This window comes from Aethalodelphis obliquidens, unplaced genomic scaffold, assembly GCF_003676395.1.
Source record: "Aethalodelphis obliquidens isolate GAN/ISIS:26980383/991018 unplaced genomic scaffold, ASM367639v1 scaffold2, whole genome shotgun sequence".
In the NCBI taxonomy this organism is placed as follows: domain Eukaryota; kingdom Metazoa; phylum Chordata; class Mammalia; order Artiodactyla; family Delphinidae; genus Aethalodelphis; species Aethalodelphis obliquidens.
The window spans coordinates 65,106,708-65,124,449 of NW_020837946.1; the positions used below are offsets into that span (position 1 = coordinate 65,106,708).

General features: G+C 33.4%; 1 protein-coding gene across 1 annotated transcript in view; it reads left to right on the top strand.

Annotated features, from left to right (window-relative positions):
* SCN7A (sodium voltage-gated channel alpha subunit 7) overlaps positions 1 to 17,742 on the top strand; it is an 87,883-nt gene that overhangs the window by 46,156 nt on the left and 23,985 nt on the right. The window contains exons 11-17 of the mRNA XM_027129258.1: positions 3,156 to 3,252; positions 4,267 to 4,505; positions 5,561 to 5,734; positions 7,499 to 7,855; positions 11,179 to 11,616; positions 14,101 to 14,206; positions 15,748 to 15,902. Coding sequence (XP_026985059.1) covers positions 3,156 to 3,252; positions 4,267 to 4,505; positions 5,561 to 5,734; positions 7,499 to 7,855; positions 11,179 to 11,616; positions 14,101 to 14,206; positions 15,748 to 15,902 — 1,566 coding nt within the window. The remainder of the gene's footprint in view (positions 1 to 3,155; positions 3,253 to 4,266; positions 4,506 to 5,560; positions 5,735 to 7,498; positions 7,856 to 11,178; positions 11,617 to 14,100; positions 14,207 to 15,747; positions 15,903 to 17,742) is intronic.

Here is a 17,742-nt window from a genome sequence, read left to right on the forward strand (position 1 = left end):
GTTACACAGTTTGTAGGTGAAACTTTCCTATGAATTGTCAGTTATTGGCAAAACCTTAGAAAAGAATGATTTATACAACTGTAGGAATATAAATATTAAAAAAATTTTTGCCCATCTAAACTGATATCCTTACAGTTCACCTGTATAATTAAACATTATTGACAATATTCTGTATGTTAGGCATTGTATTAAGCATTGGAGATTTTAAAATTAATAAATATAAATACAGTGTCTATCATCATGAAGCTAATGGTCTAATGGGGAGATAAACTATAAAAATAAATGGTAACTTTAGGACCACCAGACATTATGTTTCCTGATGTTATGAAATAGGAAACATAAAACACCACAATATATTCTTGCCAAAATCCACGCTAAGTCTAATATGCCTCTAGATCTAACCATCTTTTTCCAGAGACTATAGGAGAGAGAAGAATGCATTAAATTAAACTAAAAAGACATAATCTGCCAAATTAAGAATGTGGAAAATTCTACAATATAAGTGATTCAGTGTCTTTAACAAATCACACAGGCTAAATAAATTTAAAAGCATGATAATCAGTAGAACTGCAAACCAAAAAAAAATGTATATCATTTTGTATTTTGATTGGAACAAGTCAACTATAATAGAATGTTTCTGAGAAATGAAAGAAAATTGAGCATGGTCTGGGTCTTGGATAATATTAAGGAATTAATAATTTTGCTGACTGTGATAATGGTGTTGTGGTTATCTTTTTAAAAAGCTTATTCTGAAATTTTATGATATTTGAAATTTGATTTAAAATACTTCAGGAAAAAAGTAGAGTGAGTAATACATGAAAAATGGAAAGTATAATGTCATTAATGGTTGAAGCAACCTATTGGGTACCTGGTGAGTATTATTCTCCACTAAAAAAATTAAATGAAAATATGGGAAGTGCTATAAAAGTGAGAAACTTAGTGCTTTGAAAACTTGTAATAAAGAATTTCTCTGAGTCAGAAAAGGTTTTTATTGAGGACTTGGCACTTGAACTGAGATCTGAAGAATGAGTCCGTTCTCTCTGGCGGGACGGAACAGGATGAGTCAGAGAATTAAAAAGGCCAGTGGGGTTGCAGTAGAGAGAGGAAGTCTGGGTCCAAGATGAACACTTCAGGTGTTCATTGCTAAATGCCAGGAGTATGACTGGGTTCTTCCTTTTTCATATCTCCCCTCCAGAGAGAAAATTGAAATCAGCAGTGAGAAGAATCCTAGCCCGTTCTTCCAGTTTAATTTTAATGCTGGATTGTCTAAAATTCAGGCATATATCCTTATTAGCTCTTAAACTTCCAAAAAGAAGATTTTTGAGTCATAATCCTTTCAATTTACATTGTAAACTAGGTGTATCCTTAGGAGTTGGCCAACGTATGGGCACTTATTGAGAAGTTCAATTGAGATAATTACTAGACTGATACGTGGTTTGTTCATTTTGTATCCTAAAACATATCCATAGTTCAAGCCAAATCAGTAATGAGCATTGACTCTCTCAACAATAATGTTATCACTCTCCCCGCTCCACTGCTCCCCCCATCACAGATGATGATCTTAACTGGATTGCTCTTTGTTGTAAATTCATCAAACATTGTCACCGTCACTACCACAAGCAGCTCTATGAGAAGTAATTCCTTGGTATTAAGAATATAGTGGAGGATATCGTTCACGATATGACAAAGTCTCATCTTTATGAAGAAACACCTGGGAAATTCCTATCAGACTTTAATAACAAAAATTATAGTTCTGTCGGTTTTTAACTCATGGAAGTTTGGAATTATATAAATGATCACATATTTTATGTAGCCTTGTAAGTCAGCAAAGAAAATACTTTCTGGAATAAGCATTGGTTTAAATAAATAAATTAGCTTCACATCCTGAGCTTTTGCTTACTTTTTCAGTTTAAAAAAAAAAAAGTGAGGCAACAGAGATCTGTAGACCTAAAGAATCTGTCATTTTCCTGATGGAACTCAGTATGTAGTACAGTTGGTTTTTACCTCCTCTAGCTCTAGTATTTAAATTAGAAGGACTTGACTCCTACTGAATGAGATGAACATGATGATTCCCTTGATATCTACTCTGGGACTTCAGATAGACCACAGCAGAACCTGCCAGCCAGGGTGTTCTGGGTATGGGTTTTCAGTGAGCCTCAACCATGAATCCCCTCAGTGTTAGGGCAGCAGCAGGCCCATGCCAGTTATCTCTATTCAAAAGCTGCCTCACCTATTTAAATTTATTTACTATTTATTTCACCTATTAGGCTCACCTATTTACCAAATTAACAAGCATACAAATATTATTATTCTTTGTGTGTGCCAAGTGTAAAAACTGTTGGGGGCTCTATGGTGCAATGTCATCTACCCATTGCCAGTTTCTTACTGTTTAAATTCAAATACAAAATTTATACATGGTCACTAGAAACATCTGGGGCCATACTTGTGATAATCATGAATGTGTAGAACTTGTAACATCTGCATCGAAGCCGAGGAGTTTTGAGTGCCTTTCCAATGCAAGGGTTCTTTTTAACTCGGTAACACATCAGCAAAACAGAGGGTGTCTTAAAACCGTTACTCAAGAGTCATGAGGGACAGAAAGAAGTGATTCGTTTTTGGAAGTATCAAATATGTTCTAACAAAAATATCCTTTAAAATTCATTCTATTACCTGATATTACATGAGACATGTTTCATCATCTCAACACCAAATAATTGATTTTATCAAGAGAGTTTACAAAGTCATAGTTAACATATCCTCAAGTAAAAAATGTAAGGTGTTAGAGAAATGTAAGGTGTTATTGTCCAGTAGCACGTTTGCCAACTGCGTATTCCACAATAATTCTAAACTGTACACTGAATTCTTTGTCAAATATGGGTAATACCACTATCATTCTCTGATTTTCTCCTTTTATAGTTGACCTCATAATATAAAATGATTTTGTTGAGTTGCAAGTAGTACACATTCATTTTCCAAATAATCCTAAGTCAGTTTAATAATATCTATAGTGTAAAGAGTGGCAAATTATGGAACACAGAAAGGCTTTTGGAAGAAAGAATCAGCATTTTAAAGAAGGTTATAAGCCGTCTTATAGTTATTGTCTTAGATATACAAAGGGGAGAAGCCAGTATTAGACTCATCAAATTTCTTTTTAGACCAAGACTACAGAAATAGAAATGAAGAAAAGATCATCAACTTCTATGATTACTTCTTTGGATATGTTGGATGATGCTACTATCAGACATAAAGAAGGTAAAGTAAAAAATATTTAGACACTATGGAAGGTACCATTCATATGATTCACTTTTTAAAAAAATTATTTATTTATTTATTGACTGTGTTGGTTCTTTGTTGCTTCCCGCGGGCTTTCTCTAGTTGCAGCAAGCGGGGGCTACTCTTCGTTGTGGTGCACGAGCTTCTCATTGTGGTGGCTTCTCTTTGTTGCGGAGCATGGGCTCTAGGTGCGCAGCCTTCAGTAGTTGTGGCACAGAGGCTCAGTAGTTGTGGCTCATGGGCTTAGTTGCTCTGTGGCATGTGGGATCTTCCCAGACCAGGGCTCAAACCCGTGTCTCCTGCATTGGCAGGAGGATTCTTAACCACTGTGCCACCAGAGAAGTCCCCATATGATTCACTTTTAAGGAAATCCTCCAATTTCTTCAGAATTTTAGATGATAATAACTAAAATTTAAGGAATAACATGAGACTATTAGGATAAACAATACTTTAAAATTTCATAAGCATAGTGTTTTAAACACTGGAAAAGGAACCAAAGAGTACCAAGGTATTTTCTTTGTTTAACACTGAAAACAACATGAAGTATTACCTTGTAACTACAAATACAGTTTGGTGTATATAACATTAACCTATTAAGGTCCTTTTTATACTTGTCTCTGCTTTTTAAATATATATAACTAGTAATCATTATTATAGACAATATTGAAAGACATTATTTTGTAAAGCATGTAAATCTAAAATTATAAATATACTCTCAGTTATATTCCATATTTGTTTTTCTTGAGAGGTACTCCTATGTTTTGATTCTAATACGTTGTCTCATTTTCATTTGTCTAACTTGAAAACATGAATAAAATAGAAGAAAGTTACTTTGCTCAGATTTTTATTAATACAAAATATTTCTATTTGCTAATACAAAATCAGAAGTCTAGCTTCAAACCTCCCTTTGCATGCAAAAGTCAAAAATTTCTACTAGTTAGAGCTTAAATAAACAATTAGCTAATGCATAACTTTTCTATTCTTTCATTTCAGAACTTAGAAAATCCAGGAAGAGATGCCCATTTTGTTGGTATAGATTTGCTAAAACTTTCTTAATCTGGAATTGTTCTCCTTGTTGGTTAAAGTTGAAAGAGTTTGTCCATATGATTATAATGGACCCATTTACCGATCTTTTCCTTACCATATGCATAATTCTAAATGTACATTTTTTGGCCTTAGAACACTACCCAATGAGTTTAGAAACCAACAATATTCTCAACATTGAAAACCAGGTAAGGCTCTCATTGTACATTATTTTCTTTTGCAATTTCAACTTTTCTTTAGTCATCATTATCCCTGCTATTTTATTTTATAACTCCAAAATGTTGCAAATGCATTATATGAGTATAAGATGAAGTACTGTGTTCATGCTTTCTCACCTCACCTCCCCCAGCCCTGCTTTGTAAATATTCTTATCATTGAATAGATTTATAGCTAGAGTCCGTTTAAATTTAATACTTCTAGCTAGCTGCATGGCAGTCAGGTTAAGTAGAAATTATTTATTTCCTCTCCCTTCTCAAATATCCCCTCTTTTGGTATGGTAGCCCCTAGATCAAGGTAGGGCAGAGGTGAAATAACAGACACAAGTCCTTCATTGACACCTGAATTTTGAATTCTGTTACAACTGCACCTAATCTTAGACTGGAGCTTATCCTTTTGGCAAGGTATTTTTGAGATTCGCCCATCTTTTCTTTCCACATACAATACAAAAGACAAAGATTTCTATGAGTTTAAAAACAAGTCACATTCAAGCAAATATATATTGTTTAATTTCGTTTGCTTTTATTGTTGTTTAGTTACTTGATACTAATACAAACAGCCAACTGCTACCAATTTTGAACTATACATTTACTTGATACCAAAACAGTAATTTAGTTAGTTCTGCCAGTGTAGTTTTCAAAGGACAATTTCCATGGGTTTGCTTTTTTTCTGGATCATATATACTTTTGAAAAATTTCTTTTACACTTTTAAAAATTAAATATCTTAATATGTACTCTTTAGCCCAAAAGGAACTATTCAAAATGAAAAGATTTTCACTCTCAAATATTCTTTTGTTTTCTTCCAGGATGAATTTTATTAAAGTAATTGAAGATTACACGATGTTTGACATTAGATTGTCAAACAAAAGCTATGAGCCTGTACTTGTAATACAGACTCTGAAACTAATCAGATCTTGACAGAGGAAATATGAAAAAGGTGGCAGTGAAAATTTACAGTTTCTGCGTGTGAGGGTTCTGACAGAGCTACTGGAATTATATTCTCATCTCTATGTTTTGTTTTATTTAGGTCTTTATTGGAATTTTCACAGCAGAAATGATTTTTAAAATAATTGCCATGCATCCATATGGGTATTTCCAAGTAGGCTGGAACATTTATGATAGCCTAATTGTGTTCCATGGTTTAGTAGAACTTTATGTAACACATTGTCATGGACTGGCTGTTTTACGATCATTCAGGGTGGTAAGTAGAATCCAAGACCTAAATTTTATTTTATAAAAATTCATCTCAGTTTCCTCAGACGTGAAGTGGGAAGAATAGTAATACCTATCCTTTTGGTATACTGGAGGTAGTAAATGAACTAATTCATATGTAACAAGCTTAGAAAGTAACCCAGAAAAGAGTAAGTAGTCTCCAATGCTGTTGTTTGGCTCAGGCATTAAAGGAAATACGCCATATATACAGCAAATTTGAGATACAGTTTTAGAAAGCAGGGTCAGGAATACTGGGTCAGTTTTGAGAAGCAGGATAATAAAGAGTCCCAGAAGCTGAATGCCAGTGTGTAACTAAAGAATCAGGTGAGTATTTCTAAATGTAGGGTAGAAAACTTTGTAAAAGAAGAACGGTCAGGCCAATAAAATGTTATTAGAAAATTATCAAGTCAGAATCACTATATGCCTGCAATGTAGGTGGTAGTAAAAGCATCAGAAAACTAGGCAAAGAAATAATGTTATTAGAATGATATTTATAGAAATGTTGGGCATTTGATAAATAATATATTGTCTCATTCTTGGTAACAAGTTGAAGGAATGTAGCAGATATCAAGAACAATTAAGTAGATTTGATCTTATCCAAATAATTCTTCAGAATCCTATCTTAAATCTTTATCCATAGGCTTGTCTAATGAGTAAGAGAAAAATATAAAAGCTGTATTTATCAAATTTATGGATGAAACAAGACTGGGAAATACAATGTAATAAAAGGTAGTATCAAAATATCTGAAAGACTAGTAATGGACTGAATCTAAGATGATTACGTTTATTTATTTATTTTTTGGCTGTGTTGGGTCTTCGTTTCTGTGCGAGGGCTTTCTCTAGTTGCGGCAAGCAGGGACCACTCTTCATCACGGTGCGTGGGCCTTTCTCTATAGCGGCCTCTCTAGTTGCGGAGCACAAGCTCCAGACGCGCAGGCTCAGTAGTTGTGGCTCACAGGCCTAATTGCTCCGCGGCATGTGGGATCTTCTCAGACCAGGGCTCGAACCCGTGTCCCCTGCATTGGCAGGCAGATTCTCAACCACTATGCCACCAGGGAAGCCCTAAGATGATTAAGTTTTACATGGATAAATGTTAAGTCCTACCCCTGAGTCCAGAAAGCCAACTATATACCAGAAAATGTTGAGGAAGGTATAGCACATATAAAAATAATATATGGATTTTAGATGACCCAAATATTAAGGTGATTTTGTGCCATATAAATAAAATTTTTTTAATCTGGTGAAAAGAAATGAAATATTCAGACTAAACCTAGCATGTTATGTTTGGTCTTCCATGTTATTTTTAAAGGTAAATACACAATAGAACTGTCAATGGAATTCAATGGAAGCTGAAGACTTTTCCAGCATCATCTATATGTCAAAATGTGGGAGAATATTCAATACACTGTGAAAAACAAAACAAAGAATGGATACTTGCTTTACCAGATATTAAAACATAAAACTAGAATAATTATAATAGTGTAATATTGAATGGGAATTGACAGATCAATAGAAGAAAATATACATGGATTTACAGTAATAAACTATAGAATATGTAAGATGTATTAAGAATTATACATAAACTGAATTTTCAGTGCTTAGTATTAATAATGCTCAAAACTGAATATTACATTAAAGACTACATATGTATATGTGTATAATGCTGATAAAAAATTTTAATGTACATCGTAATGAATAGTGACCAGATTTTTTGTTGTTATTTCTTATTCTGGGTTTTACATTGCTCTATCAGTTGCGAATTTTCAAATTGGGGAGATATTGGCCAACTTTCAAGATTTTGCTGCTGACTCTTGGTAACTCAGTGATGGCCCTGAAAGACTTGGTCCTGCTGTTGTTCACATTCATATTCTTTTCTGCTGTGCTTGGCCTGAAGCTATTTGGTTCAAATTACAAAATATACGTCTGCAACATAGATGAAGACTGTCAACTTCCACGCTGGCACATGCATGATTTCCTCCACTCCTTCCTGAATGTATTCCGGATTCTCTGTGGAGAGTGGATAGAAACTTTATGGGATTGCTTTAAGGTAGCAGGCCAATTCAGTTGTATTCCTTTTTACATGATGGTGATTTTAGTTGGAAACTTATTGGTAAGTAATCCATGCTTTAAAATTTTCCTTGAAAAACTGATGTATTGTAGTCTGGCATTTTCACAATGTGGACTTATGGAAGCCAGTGGTCTATAACCGTGCTATCTGATATGGTGGCCTCTAGCCACATGTGGCCATTGATCAGTTAAAATATGAGTGGTCCACTTTGAGATGTGTCATAAGTGTAAAATACCCACTGAATTTGAAGCCTTACCTCCCAAAAAAGAATGTAAATGATTTCATTAATAATTTTTATATCGAATGTATTTTAATTATAGTATTTTGATACATTTAGTTGAATAAAATATATTAGTAAAATTAATTTCACCTGTTTTTGTTTACACTTTTAGTGTGCCTACTGGAAAATTGCATATGTGATATGCATCATATCTCCATTGGATAGCACTGGTTATAACCTGCTACTCAAAGTAGCTTTGGTTTTATGGGAGATAGTTATTAATGAAGACTCTCAGATCCCATCCCAGACCTGTGGAATCAGAATCTATATTTTAACAATATCCCCAAGTGATCTGTATGCACATTAAATTTTAAGAAGCACTTAAATGTAGCACTGGTTGTCAAATTTGACTGCACGTTGGAATTACCAGGGGAACTAATAAAAATAAACTAATGTCTTGGATTCATTCCCAGAGATTCTGATTTTATTGGTATGTGGACATAACCTGGTCATCACGATTTTTTTTAAATCCTCATTTGATTAAATTGTGCAGCAAAGTTGGAAAACCACTGATCTATAAAACTGTTATGCATTAACTAAGAGGAAGTACTTTCACTTTTAAATTTCCAGTAATTGGAGTGATATTACCTTTTACTTCTTCAAGAAAAAAATGGCTTATAAGACAAAATTCTTCTTACAGGAAAAAAAAGAGATTCAATATTTACGTTTTATTCCTAAGTCATAGAGGTCAAGCACATCTCCCAAAAGGTGGGGAAAAAAATCACAGGTTAGACTCCATTGTATCAGCACATTTCCTCATTGCTTCTGTTTACCCTGGGCATACTCCTGTCATATGCACACATTGACATTATGTTTAATTGTTCATGTACTTGTCTATCTTCCTTATTAAACTGTAGGCTCCATGAAGGAAGGGATCATGAGTCCTCCTATTAATCTTTTAGGAGACTAGGCTATTTTTAATTCAGAGCGCACTTAAACAAAGCAGTAGCATTTTACAGTGTTATAAAGTTCTTTCTTTAGATCACAGTTCCAGAGCATTTTGAACTTGATTTTCAGCCTTTTAACGCTCTTACTGTATATATATATATATATATATATATATATATATATATAGGGGGAAGTGTGTGTGTGTCTAAGATATAAGAAATCTTACATTGTAAGCTCTTAAATATACAGTTGCTGTAGCATAATTTTTCCTTCTCCAAATCCTGACACAAAAATCTATTCTTTCATTCATTCCATACTTAATTAATTTTTCAACAAATATTTTTTATCATGTACTTTGTGCCTAGCATTGTGCTGGTTGTCTATTTAAGAGAAAACATGGTTTCTACTCATATGAAGCTTATAGTCATGAAATTCTTACTAAACACCCTTTTCATTTTTCTCACTGTGGACAATACTTAACCAAACAAAGGGAAAAAAAACAACCAACTACCTTAAATTATACTTGGTCTTTCCCTTTGTCCTTTGAGAATGATAGAGATGCTAATAGTCTAGTTCCTACGAGGGCCATGGAGCCCCTGCCCAGATTATCTGTAAGTAAGCCTTAATATCAAAATGGGACACTAGTGGGAGAAAATCAAACTATTCTGGGGATATTGGCATTCAATTACTGTCTTTTCAGTTTTTTTTTTTCCATTGAGATTCTGTAATTGTAGGTTATAGAAAATATATGTTAGTTGTTCAGATGATCTTACCTGCAAGAAATTTCCAGTGCTGAGCCATCTTATACCCTCTGTTTTATTGCTACACCAAAACTATGGTTACGATTAAGATGATTTATTTGATGACTTTATTAACTGCAACAATATTTTGATTTTTCCATGAGTGAGTCTCATTTGAGCTTTCTCTATTCCTAAGTGTTAAAAAATATCTGGGTATTGAGAAGTAAAAGTAATTCATTAGAAATGAACACGATTTGGTGGGTACTTCATAATATTTTAGGTGTATATGTGCATGAGAAACAGTAATTATCAGAGTGCTTGAGAATTCACCTCTTCACATAGATACAAAATTCTGAAAGATATTTTAACAAATGAATGCTGCAGATCTTCATATACTTAGCTATTTTATTTTATGTACACATAAATTTTCAGTATAAGTATTTTTAAAAGTAGATCTTAATATATGAAGAAATCAGAAATACAAGCAGGAAAATGTTATGTAAGTTATATACATATTATTACACATAATGTGTAACATTTGAACCTTTCCCTTTAAAAATAATAGGCAAAGCATAAAGTAAATTAAATCTTCAAAAACTCAAATATCTGAAGAGAGGAGAGAAAACTGCCAGAATAGACAAAATGCTCAAATTACTACTTTAAGTCTAAGAGAATAATCAATATAAATCTCCAACACTAGAATCTAAAATTATAATCTATACCCTACAACAACAAACAAAATAAAAATCTGATTCTCTGGAAAATGTACATGCCTTGATCTTATTTCTCAGTGATGGTAAAGGTCGAAATACACACTATCCTCGAATTCAAAATAACTTGCAAATATTAGGAATGATTCTTCCATCACTCATCTCTTTCTTATTTGACCAAATTTATTATCACAGAGAATCAGTTAACCTACCCAATCCCTGTGCTTGCACGTCACAAGGAAAGTTAGATGTGGGCTTCAGAACCAGAGATAGCTCTCTCCCCATGAGATTCCTCATGGGTTTGCAGACCCATGAAGATGTCATTACACATCTTCCTGGGGCTAAAGTGAAGTCAGCCACCTGGAGTAGCAAATCATTTTCTCACTTTGGGAGAGTTAGCCTGGCTTAGTGAGAAAAACAAACTTTGGAATAAGACAGACTTATGTTCAACCTGTGTGATCTTTGATACTTAGCATCTGTAAGCTTTGTGGTTTTCATCTGTAAAAGAGAAACAAATGATATTTCATAGAATATTGTGACCTTGAGATGAGTTCTGGCTATACAAACCACTAACACAGCACCTGGCCCACTGTAGATGAGCAAAAACTGAATAGCCTAAATAGCATTGTAGTGTGTATGCTGTTTTCAAATCTCAGGTCTGCTTTTTTAAAAGATTATTTTGTCGTTGTTGTTTGAAAGGAAACAAAAAAATGAGATGCATTTAACCTCATTTACTTCCTCATTCAGATACTTTACCTGTTTCTGGCATTGGTCAGCTCATTTAGTTCATACAAGGCTGCAACAACTGAAGAGAATGATGAAGCAAAAAATCTCCAGCGTGCAATGACGAGGATTAAAAAAGGAATAAATTATGTGCTTTCTAAAATATTATGCAAAAACCAAAATGTTCCAGAGGAAACAATGGACAATGTAAGTGATATATATGTTAAAGAGAATATTTCTGACCATACTCTCTCTGAATTGAGCAACACCCAAGATTTCCTCAAGGATAAGGAAAAAAGCAGTGGCACAGAGAAAAACACAATGACCGAAAATGGGAGTCAGTCACTTATCCCCAGTCCCAGTGTCTCAGAAACTGTACCGATTGCGTCAGAAGAATCTGATATAGAAAATCTGAACAATAAGGAGATTCAGAGCAAGTCAGGTGATGGAAGCAGCAAAGAAGTAAGTTGTTTTAATATCATGATTTCTTATTGTTGATTGATGGCATTGTTGATAAGGAAGTGAAGCAGTGCTGAAGTTCCCGAGTTAGATTACCCATTCAATCCTAGCTATAGCATTCCTTGCTCCTGATTTTCTGCTGCTGATCAAGTTTCTTAAACTTTCTAAGCTTCAGTTTCCTCGTCTGTAAATGAGGATAAACTTGTATCTATTTCTTAGAGGAGATAGAAAAGAAAGATTGAGAAAAATAGTTCAATAGTGCATAGAATAATGCCCATATATAGTAAGCACTTAGTAAACAACAGATAATATAATTATAATAGTCTGTCCATTAATAAGCAAGCAGCATGGGGTGATGAAAAGCATATTGAAGAAAACTACATTTTTAAAATCTATGTGTGTTATTGGAGAAATCACCAAACTCTCCTGGACTTTATCATATTTAAAATATAAGATGGGACTAGAAGAGTGCTAAGTTACTTTCTTGCTTGCTAAAATTTTAAGATTCTTGTCAGTTCATTTTTGCAACGTATTATAGCATATATAATTGAGTTGGACTAAAAGAACAAAGGAAAAAGCCACCAGTTTGAATTGTGAACATTTTGCAACTTTATAAACACAGGGTGGTGGGGGAGAAGGGTCATATTCAAAGAAGGGCAGATACTGCTGTTCACTTAGCTTTTAAAATGTATACCCTACGGGATACAGTCTTACTGTCTTCATTTGCAAGCAGCATAACGTGTTAGTAGGAACTATCATTTAATTCAAAGCTACATCTATAGAGATCACATCTGCACTGTGAGCCACTTGCATTGGACCTCACTAGAGAATCGTTTTAGTTCATTCACTGGCATGGGGAAGGGCAGAGAATATCTTTTTCCAGGTCCCCATAGTCTCTGACACCATCTTATCTCCCAGACCTCTTCTGGCTTGGCAGCCGCTCTCTGCAATAACTTATCAAATTGGCCTTCTAAAAGGAATTAAGTTTCAATTATTCAAAGTCCTTCTAGTTTCTAGTGCAGGCATCTTTGTTTCCGAGAATCATTTTCACTCCTTGTCACACCCCATATTCTCAGGTTCATTTTCCTTTAATTAATACCATTATTAGAAAATGAAAAGTATTCTTCTCCAGCACACTTCTATATCTTCACTTAAATATTTATGAATATTTATAGAGTGCTAGCTGATTTTATTTAAATTATAACAACACTATAAGGCATGTACTACCATCCATTTCTCAGTAAAATTACTATTTATCATAGCACATCATGGGGAAATGGGAAACTTCTTGCCAATCTCATTAGAAAGTTGGAGATACGAAAATACATAGGAAAGATGGAAATTAATATAACTGTAAATGTTGAAGTTTCAGAAGTTGTCATTTAAGCTGCATAATTATTTGGTCTTGTTGATTGGTTAACTACTCAAAGAAGATTTATTCATTTATATATTTATAACACTTTCCAGATTGTGTAGCCCAAGAGTGCTTAGGATGTTGATATACCAAAAACCAAAGATGAAATATAAAATTACATGTGATCTGATAATTCAGAGATTCATACTCTCTTTGGTATTTAAGCTTTCATATTTTATTACAAATATATAACTATATAAATTTCATAAAAGCATAAAATTTAAATCAGATTTTGAAACTTGTTTTTTCATAATGTAGCAATATATATTGGCCATTAAATAATCTTTTACTAAAATGATTTATAATTTTGAATCTTGATTTATTTATAAATTTAGAATAAAAGTACTCACACAGTTTTGGGAAAATGTCATCAAATAATTTATGTGCAAGGGTTTTCCAAACTCTAATAAAGCATTTAAATATAAAATGTATAATTTTCAATCATTGAATGCTCAAACATGATATAATATTAATTTATTTATTGTCTACTCCCAAATCAGTGCATTGCTATACCCTTATTTTATCAATAATAAAGAGAATACAAAGGGAAATGAAATAATTTTTCAAGAGATTTGCTTATTTAAGAGTAATATCCTGCTGTATATTTTATTTTTTTAATTGAGCACCATGATGTCTTACAATTGACCGTATATGGTTTAAAGCAAACAAAACTTCTAATTTTATTTCCTTGATGCTTACTGTGCAAAAGACAAAGAGGTAGAACAAAATATTTATAATTTTCTTTTTTGTATGCTCTACCTAGATCTTTCCTTTCAGAAATTTGAGATAGCCTGCACATCTTTTAGGAGAACAGTGTTATTAACTATATGTTAATTTTAATCTAAAAATCATTTTATCTTAAGTTAATTTTTTAAATATTTTTTTAAAACTTCAATTCCCAGAGATATGTATGCATTTTAATATCAATTATGAAATTGGTCTGAAGTCTTTTACTCCTGACAGTAGTCTTTCTGTACATAATTTTTCTTTTTTCTGAAAATAAAATAAACTTTAACTACAGTGAGTAGATGAAAGTTTAATCACAACTTTCTTGGTGGGATTTTACTTTTCAGAAGGTAAAGCAATCTAGCTCATCTGAATGCAGTACGGTTGATATTTCTATCTCTGAAGAAGAAGAAATGGTCTATGAACGTGGAAAGCCAAAGCGTCTTAAAAACGGTAAGAAAAAAATTAATTCCTTTGAAAATTGTATTGAAATTAGACTAAATTTCTCTTAACCTAAATAATACTATTGAATATACTTTTAATTTTAAAGAGTTTGTTAATTTGACTAAGGAATACACACACATGAACATGTTTGTGTGCATGCACATGTACACATGCCCATATGAATCCTGATAGAAACTTATAATAAATATCTAAGAAAAAGTCAGTATTTGGAAAAGAGAGGAAGGGCCTACTTCCTAGGGAGTCTAATGAAGTAGTTAAGAGTGTTGGTTCTGAAATCAGACAGCCTGAGTTCGTATGCCAGCCCACCATTTACTAGCTTTTATTTACCCTCTCTCTGGCTCATTTCCTAACATGTAAAATGAGAATAATAATAAGACTTCATGGGATTATTAAAAAGATTAAATTCGTGTACGTGTGTATGTTTTTATAACTTGTGGAATGGGGTCAATATTTAAAATACTCATAGGAAAACAAATCACGTGATGGTCATGTATTTTTATATACCACATGAATATTAAGAAATGTATGGGGCTTCTGTCAGTTGACCAACTCAATAGATATGTAGCATGCAACCCTCAATGACTTATAATTCAAATTAGTTTCCTAACAAGATTAACAAATAACTGTAGGTTCTGAACATTTGAAATCACTGGAAATCATCAAAATGGTAATTGCTAAATGTTCAAATTCCTATATTCAAAAATAAGAATCCGCCCTTGGTAGCTTGAGTTGTAGCACTTGTATCATACAAGACCAGGGAGGAAACATTTTCTATATTTTTCTGACCAAAGATGTATAAATTGACTCTAGGTAAAATTTTATAAAATTCTAAAATGTGTCTCTTTAAACTCCACCCACCTCCATTCTTCATTCTCTTACCTGTTAATCATACCCTTCTCAAGCCTCACGTTTTCCTTATGCTAACTCTCTTGACGAGAAGGTAGAATTCAACCTCATACACCAGTACCCTACCCACAAATTCCTCCAAGCTTAGCTCCTTAAAGAGTCTCAATCAAAATTTCCATTCCCATGCCACCTAAGAGCTGGGATCAATTTAATTTACTTAACTGATATTATACCTCTTACCATGTCATAAATATTTGTATATTTAAATGGAAATGCTTGTTATGCCATGTGAATCTTCAGAGAATGACTTTTCAGGCATTATACAAAAATGTAGTAATCAGAAGATGATGTGTGTGTGTCTTGTGTGTATGCATGTGTGTGTTTTGTAGGAGTGGGGGTGAGTTCTATTTTCAGACTCTGTCCAGCAGGGTAAGAGGATGTTCTAAGTCATCTCTTCCTTTCACAATTTCTTTCCTCCTACTGTTACCAAACTCACAAGCTAAGTTTTTCCTTTTTTTCCTCAGTGATTGCAGTGGTCACTACAATAGAGGTAAAAATCAAATATTTATGTCAGAAACCACCTATATTAGACTCTGTAAATAAATACTTGCCAAAACATTTGGAATGTTTACTTTTTCATGAGTTTTCTAGATTTCTGTTCTTAATAGTTTCATTCTTGACAGGTTATGGACGAAGATCTTCATCTGCTCAAATCAGCAGAGACTCCAGGAAAAGAAAAATTTGGCAGAACATAAGGAAAACTTGCTGCAAGATAGTAGAAAACAGTTGTTTTAAGTGTTTCATTGGCCTTGTCACTCTGCTCAGCACAGGTGCTCTGGTAAGTGAGAGTTCATATTTTTATGGAACAAAAATGCATCATGAGTCTACATTCATGAAGTCACCATGCCAAATCATTTTTCCCCAGAATACTTATTATAGCACAAAATTTCATATTCTAGGATTTTAGTTTTGGAAGACATACATTACAGTTTCTCAGAAAGTCTGTATATGCCTCATTCAATATTAAATAAATAATATAATTTCAAAATATGTGAATGATAGCAGGAAAGAAGAATGTTAATAAATACCCAATTTTTCTTATTTTAATAAAGTTTAATGAAATGCACATGTTGTGCTAGTACTTTGTTACCCGTTCTATTGGAAAGAGAAATATTGCATTTACTTTTTTGTAAAATTAATTAATTAATTTTTGGCTGCGTTGGGTCTTCATTGCTGCACGTGGGCTTTCTCTCTAGTTGCGGCGAGCAGGGGTTACCCTTCATTGCGGAGCGTGGGCTTCTCATTGTGGTGGCTTTTCTTTGTTGCGGGCTCTAGGCGCATGGGCTCAGGAGTTGTGTCTCGAGGGCTCTAGAGCACAGGCTCAGCAGTTGTGACGCATGGGCTTAGTCGCTCCGCGGAAAGTGGGATCTTCCTGGACCAGGGCCCGAACCCATGTCTCCTGCATTGGCAGGAGGATTCTTAACCACTGTGCCACCAGGGAAGTCCCTGCACATACTTTTAAGAACCTTTGAACTGCAAATATATTTACCCATTGACCCAAGAATCTTAATTCAGGGAAATTATTTTAAAATCTTCACACATATTAAATGCATTTACAAGGCTATGCACTGAAGAATTTTTTGTAATAGCAAAAGATTGAAAAACAAAAAGAAAACATATTAGGTGACTGTTTAAATATGCTATGGTACAGTCATCCAATGGGATACTGTGCAGTTACCTAGAAAATACAAGAGCTGTCTGCATGCTGATATTGCAATTCCCCAAGATATGGTAATAAGTGAAAAAAAAGAAAGAATAAAGTGTACAGCATGCTACATTTCATGTAAGAAAGGGAGAAAAATAGAATGCATATTGATATTTGCTTGTGTTTGATTAAAGAAGATCAAAGAATGATACACAAGAAATAGTTAATCATGAGATGCACAAAACAGAGTCATGGTTGGGAACCAGACTTTGTACTGCAAATATTTTTAAAGTAAACTTTATACTGACATTTAGCACACATACTGAAAAGCATGAAAATCTTAAGTGTATAGCATAAAAGATTTTCACCAAGTGTATGTACCTATGTAACCATCACCTGGCTTGAGAAATAGAATGCTACCAGGGCTCCAGAACCATACTCTGACCCTAACAGTTACTTCTTCATTCCATGTGGATAGCCAGTATGTGGACTTCAACTGCCACAGATTGGTTTTGCCTATTTTTTAATGTTTTAATTGAAATAGAGACTTCTGTATATCTTTTTATATTATTTCACATTATATACCTATTCAGTAAGTAAATACATGTAATGAATAAAGTCCTTTAAAATAACTTTGGATGATATTTATAATCTGCTTTTATAAACACTTTTACTCCATAATTCGTTCAATTGAGTCAGCAATTCTCTTATTTTATATTTACTTTTATTTAATAGGTTTTTAAGAGTCACACCATTATTTACCAAAGATTATTTTCATCCTTGTTTAATCTTTGACCTCAAATACACTTTGAAACAAGTCTGCCTGAGGTTATTGATATTTTATTGCCTTTTTTACAGTGATAAAAAATACTATGAAATTGCTTTGAATGACATTATCAGAATTTGCTTCCTTCACAGTAAAATTGAGGTTGATCTATTAAAACCAAGAAACTTTAGAAAAACATTATAATTT